The sequence below is a fragment of the Psammomys obesus genome, unplaced genomic scaffold, assembly GCF_907164565.1.
Source record: "Psammomys obesus unplaced genomic scaffold, mPsaObe1.curated_primary_1811, whole genome shotgun sequence".
Classification (NCBI taxonomy): domain Eukaryota; kingdom Metazoa; phylum Chordata; class Mammalia; order Rodentia; family Muridae; genus Psammomys; species Psammomys obesus.
In genome coordinates, this window is record NW_026591598.1 from 1,649,710 (window position 1) to 1,659,566 (window position 9,857).

General features: G+C 46.3%; 1 protein-coding gene across 3 annotated transcripts in view; it reads right to left on the reverse strand.

Annotated features, from left to right (window-relative positions):
• Nucleotides 1-4,556: 4,556 nt before the first annotated feature.
• Nfyc (nuclear transcription factor Y subunit gamma) overlaps nucleotides 4,557-9,857 on the reverse strand; it is a 68,693-nt gene continuing 63,392 nt past the window's right edge. For all 3 annotated transcript variants that reach the window (XM_055610967.1, XM_055610970.1, XM_055610968.1), the window contains exons 8-10: nucleotides 8,558-8,665; nucleotides 6,368-6,427; nucleotides 4,557-5,385 (exon numbers count right to left, since the gene is read on the reverse strand). In XM_055610967.1, coding sequence (XP_055466942.1) covers nucleotides 5,266-5,385; nucleotides 6,368-6,427; nucleotides 8,558-8,665 — 288 coding nt within the window. In that variant the 3' untranslated portion in view covers nucleotides 4,557-5,265. The remainder of the gene's footprint in view (nucleotides 5,386-6,367; nucleotides 6,428-8,557; nucleotides 8,666-9,857) is intronic.

Sequence of the window (9,857 nt, forward strand, 5' to 3'; positions counted from 1 at the left end):
ACACAAATGTTTTGAATTTTTGAGGAACCAAAGTCATTGACAGTGAAAAATAACAAACTTAATAGGCAAATTAGTAAATAGAGCTGAAGAGAGAATAATTGGATTAGAAGCTAGAATTGAAGAAATCTTTCAGAATGAAGTGCAGAAAAAGGGAATTAAACCTGTGAAAGAAGAGATATCACAGAACAAATGGGAATCTCAAGTATGCATATCATTACTCAGGAGATGCTGAAGAGTGACCAAGCTCTTTCCAGAACTGAGACATGAATTTCTAGTTTGAACATCTACAGACTGCCTAGTAAGACATTGCAAAAAAATAAAAACAAAACAAAAAACTACATCTAGACACCTTTTAGGCAAAAGTGTAGAATATCAAGAATAAAGAGGAAATTCTAAAAGCCACCAGAGAGAAAAGATTGCTTATCTACAAAGGTCCAATAATTGAATTGACAGTAAACTTCTCATCAGCAACAACAGATGCCAAAAGACAGTGGAAGAACATCTTCAGAGTGCTGAGGGCAAAGAATCGTGAGCCTTTATTTCCATCTATTGCCAAACTGTCGTTTAAATTAAAGGGCAAAAATAAAGACATTTGGACATGTACATTATCTTAGAAAGCTTCTGTCCCACAGACCTCCACTGTGAAAAAGGCACAGGGGCCTAGGGGAGGAGCTGGGAGCTCACAGGTTCCTTGAGGCTCAGTGGAGGCCAGGTTTCGGGAGGGGCAAGAGGTTCTGATATGCAGGCCAGCTGGAGCTGTTTCGGATCTTGCCTCGGCACTGGCCAAATAGAGGAACACAGGCCAGCCTGACCAGCTGGGGCACAGCTCAAACTTTCCCCTCTTGAATGCCAGCCTTGCTGTCTTCTTGTCCCCTTCTTTCTGGGCTATGGTTGTGACACAATATCAAAGCTAGGGGTGATCTTGCTGGCCTGGCTCTGGGTCCTTAAAGAGGCCATGTCCAAACTACTCATGTGACTGGGCATTTGACCACCATAGGGTCTTTTCTAGATACCTCAGATGTAATCTTAGAAAGCCCTACAGGTAGTTGGTACTGTGGAAAGGGACAAAATCAAGAGAGGCCAAGCCACATGAGACTGACAGCCAGCTGGTGCCCTTGAGCAATTTCCTTTTTTTTTTTCTTTTCATTTTATTCTTTCTTTTGAGAGGGAACTCCCTCTGTAGACTAGGCTAGCCTCAAATTCAGAGATCCACCTGCCTCTGCCTCCTGAGTGCTGGGATTAAAGACTTGCACCACCACTGCCTGGTTTGGGCAATTTCTTAACCTCTTTGTATCTCAGTTTCTTCCTTATAAAACTGGGAAACTGCTCACTTATTGATGATATGATGTTGAAGTGAGAATCAATGTAGTACTACACATTACACTTTCCTTTTTTTTTTTTTTTTTTTTTTTTTTTTTTTTTTTTTTTGAGTCAGGGTCTCTTGTAGCCCAGACTGGTCTCAAACTTGCTATGTGGCCAAGAATAACCGAGAACTTCTTGCTCCTGTCTTTACCTTCCAGGTGCTGGAATTACAGATATGTACTGTTTATTTATGCTTAATTTATGATGAGCTGGGCAATCAAACTCAAGGCTTTATAAGTTAGGCAAGCTCTCCACTCCCCAGCCTTGCTCTGTTTTCCTCAACGAAACCCTCTGCCTAGCAGACCGTCACTGCTCAATTAAAAAAAAAAAAAAATGCCATGGTGAGTATCTGAGAGATGGTGGAAGTGTGTAGGTGTAACAGTCCACAAGAGCAGGGACCTCACCTGGCTTGTTTTCAGCTGGACTCAGAATGTCCCAAACAGTATCTGACATGCGCACAGGGTGCCAAAGAAATCCCTGCTGCAGAACTGTGTATCTGAGCTCTAATAATAGTCTGTAGACGTTGATGTAGGAGCATCGAAAGCGTCCTCGCTGACTCTGCTCAAGGAATTAGAAGTTTCTCAGTGAGAGCCATTTCAATTGGGCATTGATGGATGTATAAGGGATCAATAAATGAAAAGGGCTTTCCAGGCACTGGGTCCAGCACATTCTGAAAATATGGCCACAAGTTCAGGAACCAGACCAACAGTTAGTACAAGAACACTGAGTGCAGTGGGCAGTGGGGGCCAGGAGGATGCAAAGAAACAGAGGTAAGAAGAACCATGAGCCTACTCACCTTCATACAATACTTCAAAGAAGATAGTTTCCAGTCCTGTTATCACAGAGGCATTTCTCTTCAGGGGGTGTGTTGGGGTCTTAGCAAAAAAGGGACAGTCACACCCCCTTTAGTTCCTAAGACCATCTCAAATTGAGGCGAGGATGGAATAGGTGATAAGGAATTGGCTAAGGGCTGTGTGCTGCCCCCTTGTGGCCTTGGCCAACCTGGGCAGCAAGGCATCATCCAGGTTGTCTTCTCAACAATCCCAGGCTCTCCAGTCCCTACCCAACTACCTGAGAGAATCACCAACAACTTTACTACTCCATATACACCCAGGGCTGGACCAGAATGCCTGGGGAGCTGAGAAGAAGTGAGAGTGAGACATTATGCAAAGCTTTCTTCTTTCACCATCCCACCTTCAAATAAAGCAGCTGGAAATGAACTGAGGTCAGGATACCAAGGTTTGGGTCTAACACAGAATGACCTTGGAGAAGTCAAGCCTCTCAAGCCACCAGAGATCAGCCTGTGCTCCTTGATGATATGATGTTGAAATGAGAGTCAATGTCTTACTATGCTTTCCTTCCTCTTTTGAGTCAGGGCCTCCTGTAGCCAACTGTTCTCAAACTTGCCATGTGGCCAAGAATAACCTTGAACTTCTTGCCCCTGTTTTCACCTTCCAGGTGCTGGAATTACAGATACGTACTATTTATTTATGCCCAATTTACGATGAGCTGGGCAATCAAACCCAAGGCTTTATACCCTTCATGGCTTCTGAAGGGTCACCGTGAAGATCATAGTCAGACTGAGGATGCAAGTACTAGGAAATGCCCAGAGTGCTCTGGAAGGATGTAAGGGAATAGTGCTGAGGATTAGATAGGGGCTCTTCGGGGCTGCACTAAAGAGTTTATTTACATCTGAATAGGCCCTGCTGGCAGGGTCATTTAAAGGAAACTCTGCTCGAAGCTGCTTGCCAATCACACTGATTGATTGAAATACTTACAAAACAAGAATGTAGTCTGAGTTAAAGCAGGTGGTAACTGGACATTCAAGAATGAGTGGAAGAGAAGCAGGTGGGGCAGAGGGCACCAGGAAAGAGGATGCAGTTCCTTCACTGTGACCAGGCCCTTCTACTGGCTCACTGATGGGATATGCCACTTGGGAAGGTCTGAGTGTGGGACAGGTGGAAAGGCCAGAAAAGCTTCCTTTATATAGAGCTGGGTGAGGACAGCTGAATTTGGGGGGAGGGTGGTTAATTTCAGAGAATCACATGGAGCCTTTCCTGGGCCTACTTACTGGGTTAATGGTGAGATTATTTTATCTTCTGATATGGGAACCGTTATGCAACATTTTAAAACTAGAAAAAGTTTTGCAAAACTTACTTTTCTTGCTTATAGTATGAATGAATCCCTTATACTAGTTTTTTGCTTTGGTGGCCAGGAAGCTCAGCTACAAATCATTTCAAAATTATATGTCTTGATAGGCAGCACATGTTCCTATTTTTATGATCCCAAATTCCTATTCAATTGTTTCTTCCTATAAAATCAAGTGAGGTATACTTATGCAAATGATCAACAGCATGGCCAGTAGTCTTCCCTGTCTAAGGAGTAACGGCAGTTTGGCCAGACCTGAATGGAATGCAAGCCCCAGAACCTGGAACATACAACTGTGAACCAAGAGTCTTTCCTGATTTTCCTATGCCAATGTACCCTACCATGCAGGTTTCCAGTGAGCCACCCGTGGCAAGGGAATCCTGAACATACCAGGCCACAGATGGAAGAGTCCAGTATGAGCCTCTTACCTGTGTGACCTTACCCTTGGAGCCCCAAGCCCAGGGAGCTGCCTACCAGTTTATCCTGGCACTCCACTCACTATCATCTCTGTGACAGTAGTAGACCTGACTATGGTTGCAAAAAGATGAGGACATCCGAAAGATGGCTCACTGCTGGCCCTTTTCTGTTGCTCCTGCTTCGATGGACAGGAAGCAGATCCAGCTATAGAAGGCCTCATGTGATGGATGACAAAGGGCTCTGGCTGCCCTCTATGGCAGATCCAGGCTTTGGTAATGAGAAGTACAGCCATCAGTGACAAGAGCCACTCTGTGCCAGGGAAGGCTGCAGAGATTTCCTGGGGTCCTTTGTCTATTGGAGGAGCCGGTATTCTCCGGGAGAGATGTCCCCATGATGCCATGTAGTGGTCCATTTGGTGAGGCAAAGCTTTTCTGAACAGGAGGCATGTTCTGATGAAGTTCATTTATAAACCAGTCAAGGACCTCAGTTTGAACCCACCGTGTGACATTAAATTCCCTTGGCTTTGTATACCTTTCCTGACAGCCAACCTGGAAACAAATCAACTTTTCCAAGCCTTTCCCAAGTGAGAGGCCCCATGAATGTCCCAGACACAGAAAGAGACTCTCAAGTACCTAAAACAAGATTTATTGCATTTCATGCAGTTTGGAGTCCATGCAGCAATGGAGATGAGCACAATCCTTAATGTATTCAAAAAATAAAATAGTGGGCAGAGCAGTGCACAGTGTCCTAGTTCTCCTGGGTCTTGGAGAAAAGGGTTGGGGAGGAAACCAGCTCTCTGTGGGGAATGCGCTCATGGCCCACAGGCAAGAACTGCTTCCATGGCTTCTGGATGCAGAGGGCTCTGGGGAAAGGACACAGAGGAACGCTGGTAGGAAAGCGGCTGGGCCTGTTCTGAGGGCAGAACTGCCAGAGTAGAACCCTGTGCACCCCTAGAAAGAGGAAGCACGGGCTGCTCCTTAGCACTGGTGGTGAGTGCCGAAGCCAGAAAACACACAGGGAATTGTTTCCTCAGCCACACACTTCAAGAAGATGCCATAAATATGTTATTTAATAGTCTTGTTTCATAGCATTGGACACACAGCTCAATATACTGAAATATTGATTCCTTGAAGACAAAAATGGAAAAAAAAAATAAAAAATATTGCATCTTTCTGTTGTAGACTCTCAGTCCCCAGGCGTGGAAAGTAGTGCACCAGTATCTTAGCCTGCTGGAGGCATTAGTCCCAGGTCCTCTGGTAAGAGAGGGTGTGTCCCCATCGCCTGGGGATCTATGGCAAACATTGTGTTGGGTGTCCTTGGCCTTGCCAGCTCAGGCCCTCAGTCTCCGGTCACCTGGGGGGTCTGCCCGTCGGAGGGCTGGTTGGCTGACTGAATGAACATGGGCTGGGCGAGGTCTTGGCCTGCAGGCATGGTGACTTGCTGGATCTGGTACAGCTGCTGCAAGGGGTAGAGATCAGAGTAAGGTCAGTCCTGGGATAGAGGTAGGCAGTTCTCATGGGCTTCCAACTGGATGGGGTCACAGATACCTTAGCTACTACCCAATGCAAGGTATCAGAGGGAAGGGGGATGGAGTGGCAGTCTTCATATGGGGAGGGAGACAACAGCAGCAGGCTGCCATGTGAGGTAATTTAGTGGATAGAAAGCTTCATTTCCTGTGTCTTTCACTTCTCTGTGCTCTCCAGTTAGCTCAAACTTGCTGCATTCCTTTCTGCTTTGACAATTACAAGTACTTGATCAAGGTTCCTTGCAAACCAGGGCCCTCCCACCTCCTTTCCTCCAGGGGTTCTTCTGTGCAAGGCAGCCTGGTGTCAAACCTTTACTACAACCAAGCCTGTCAGAACGAAGACAAGTTAGGGCAGGCCAGCCTCCTTGTTTCTTGGGGTCCCTGAAAGAAACTACCCACAGGAGCTCTGGCCCACGAGGCAAACACTGGGCTCGGCAGAGATCGGAGGGGCCAGAGGCCAACTCTTCTCTCACTGGGCAGCACAAAACATACATTTGGACATGTCACCTATCTCAACCTCAGTGGCCCCTAGGACCATACTGTAAGGGAAAAGCAGGTGAGCAGAGAAGGCCCCTCTTTCTTAGATTAGTATCTACACATCTAAGTATCCTAGCTCAGGGACAAACAGTCTTAGAGGAGAAAACAGAAAACCTGTATTCTAGTGCTAGCTCTGTCTGAATACCTGATGAAACTAGAAGAGGCACCTCCCATCTCCAGGGCTTCGCTCACTCACCTGAAGGATGGCAATTTAGGCCATGTAACACCTAAGGTTTTTTGTTTGTTTTTGGCTCCCATAGCCTGCAGATCTAAAGGACTACTACTTGTGTAACATGCGTTGTCCACTATTAGGGAGTAAGACATAGCCCTACCCACCCAGTCCACTTCCCTGGACCCCAACTCAGGCTGGGTCCCTACCTGTCCATCTGTGAACTGGCTGAACTGCTGCTGTCCTTGCTGGACCTCTGTCTGTGTGATCTGTGGGACACAAGAGGAGAGAGCAGGCACATTAGCTACAGGGTCTGTCAGCCCACCACATGAAGCTCCAATGACACAAACGCCTGCACAGCAAGAGTCTCTCCCAGTCTCCTTGCACTAAGGGCTAGCAAAGATCTGGTCCCACCCAGGTATATCAGAACCACCCTCTCCCCTCAAGGTCTGAGGCTCAACAAGAAAACACAAATCCTCAACTTTAAAGTCAGAGTTGTGGCTTTGAATAGTTTCTTTTTCAGCCAGTGAAAGTAGATTAGAAAATTAGAAGGGCAAAGCAGTGAGTGGTCCCTTTCATCCTTGGAAGGTGGGCTCCACACCAAACCGGTATCACCCAGATTATCTGACTGCAATAGGAGACACCCCAGTGAGCAGCAGCCTTGGCCCTCACAATCCTTGTGGCAAGTCTTGAAGCACTTTTTTCCGACACTTAGTGTGCACCCTCTGGGCCAAGAGGGAGAGATGTGTAGAGCAATAAAAACCTTTACTCCACACACCTCACATCTTACAGAGGGACTTTATACTGACAAGCAGAGCTGCAGCATAAAGTGACAACTGCTAGGAAAAGCTGGAAATACCAGGGTGTGTGCATACAGGTCTGTGGAACATGCAAGTTGCAACAGCCTCTGTACCAGCTTTTGGACTCATCAGAGCCAATCTAGCAGGTAAAGTTTGTCCTCTCATGTGTCCTCACAATGGCCCAGAACAGCTCCTGCTAGCCTACCAGGGAGGTTATAAGAACCAAGAAAGGAGAGGGTATGAAGGGCTTCTTATTATTACTCCTCTTTAGGTCTGTAAGATGCAGAAGGATGGTAGCTCTGATTAATCTATATACTTCCCTAGTAGAGAGTCACTCTTGCAGAAATGCCTGCAGGATAAACAAATAAGCCTGAGTTCTCAACAGATTAAGGCCAACTGTGCCTTGTGGCTGGCAAAATAGCTATTCACAGCGGCTGAAAAGTTTTAATTTATCTTTAAATCATGTGTATTTTACCCAGCATGCACCCAACAAACATTTATTGAGCACCTACTAGATGCCAAGTTGTAAAATTTATATCATGGAGACTTTAAGTGCCCATGATATGAAGCACCCACTTCTTTAATCTCTTTCTGGTGTCTACTGCCCAAAAATTGGCCTCTGAGGAACCACAAACGCCTCTCACTTCCTTCTGCTTCCATGTCACAAAAGGCCTCTTGGATCTCAAGAAAATCACAAGCATCTTACATGCTTTTAAAGAAAAAAGGGAAATGGAGTCATGAGCATAACAAGTCTTGATAAATCCATCAGTGTCACTGAGACCCAAAAAACTTATAGGAAGTCCAGGTCCACAGGCAAGAAGGTAGCAGGGATAGAAAGGGTCCTTTAATGATTCCAGAGACGGTCCTGAGCTCAGAAGCCTTGCTTTTGGCTCATTCCTTACATTTTCCCAAATGAGATCTTTGGAGACCTGCTGTAACTCAGCTCTGTCACCACTGTCAATAGATACATCACCAGAAATGCAACTGGGCCAGACAGGTCCAGCTCTTAAACGATTGCTGCTTTTTTTGGGTCTGAGGCAAAAGGATCCATTAACAAAGCATCCCCTTTACCACTGTCCCCCATTATCTGCAAATGATGACCATGGTCCTCAGGCCCAAGGCCTGGAGTGAGCAGTCCCCTTGACACTTATGACCCAGTCTTCAAGACTGTAAGGCAAGGGAGGATATGGGGGGTTTCTCTGGCTGATTCTATGGAGGTAGAGCAAGTATGCCTTCCCAAGGGCACAAGAATTCCAGACACACAACTGCCATTGGGACCAAGAATGGAACATAGCCTGGCAACTAAGTTTCCTCCAGCCTGATGAGTATACACTTACACTAGGCTTCTTCCTGGTACTCTTGAGACCTCTCTGTCTGTTTTCACTCCTCAAAACCAAAATGGTAAGAGACATACTGTGAATTCAATTGTCCAGTCAATCCCATTTGCCCATGGGTGCCACCCATATAAAGGTTTGGGGTAAATGGTTCTTGCTGAAGGAGGAGGTCATGAGAGTTCTGTGCTGAGCACTCTTTTTCCTACAAGAAGGTGGCCGGCTGATCCTTGTCTCCAACTCAGGCTCATGTCTCCAGTGTACATACCTGCTGGGCATTGGTGGCAAGTGTCTGGATCTGTCCCTGCACGACTTGGGTGCCTGATACAGGCTGGGCTAAGCGGATATACTGCAGCTGGCCAGCGTTCAGTTGCACCTTGAAGGGAGCAGAGAGAGAGACCACAGGGGACTGAGCACAATCTCATACACCCACACCCACACACTTCCCATGACCAGGTTTAGGGATTGCTCATGCCCTAAATCCCTCAAAGAAGCCTACCCTGAAAAAAGGTCCTTTTAAACAGAGGCCAGAACAAGAGAAGCACCCCACCTCACACACAAAAGAGCTACACACTCATCATCTACTGGCAGTTGGCTATTTAATCGGAGCTTATCTGAGGCTTTCCTTAGACTGCCCAACACTTGAATGACTAAGCTTTAAATGCAGGCTTTTCCCGCCATCTCCATATGCTGTGAACAGTTCCAAGGTTTGCCAGAAGCCCAAAACAGATAGCTGTCAATCTGAGCCACTCAGCACAGCTTGGATGAAAAGCCTGGCCTGTTTTACTATCTCTGCCTGAAAGATCCAGGACCAATGAGGGGTAGGAAGAGATCTGTGGACTTTGAAGATCTTTGATGTTCAGCACTAGCTTATGGCCAAATACTCCCCAAGGGAAGCAGAGTCAGTAAAACTCTCACAGAAAACCCCACCATGGGAAAGCAAAGCTACAAAACTGCCCTTGGAGTTCTTCATGCTTACAATGGTGCCTCAAATAACTGGTAATATAGCAGGCTGTGTTTAATTGTGTGCTGAAAGCCTTAACTCAGGCATTGTGCCATGAATGTACGGTTGCTCGAGTTGGAAATTGAGGGAGGAATGAGACAGTTGCTGAGATCTACGGCTCAGCAGACGAAAAGGGTAGCTGAGGATGGTGGTTGTGCATGCCCACAACTTAGAGGCTCAAAGTTCCTGGGAGCACAAGCCGCACAAGCCAATTTGGTCTGTCCGTACATATCCAGGGGTCCAGAAAGCACCCTCCTGGCTGTTCAGCCTGCTTCTGTTGCAAGGAAGAATTTCCTTAGGCACACAGCATCACACTGACGTCCTGGCACAAGCTTCTTCCTGGCTTTCAAAAGCTAATTTCATTGTAGGAACCTTACTTCCACGAGGAAAATGCTGACAGGATAAAGCTGTGCCCTACATGCAGTGCTACATCAAATGTTTCTCTGAAATGTGGCCTCAAAGGATTTGAACTATCAAGAAAAACAGATGTTTTGTTCCTTTAAACAAGCAAACAAACAACACACACACACACACACACACACACACACACACACACACACACACA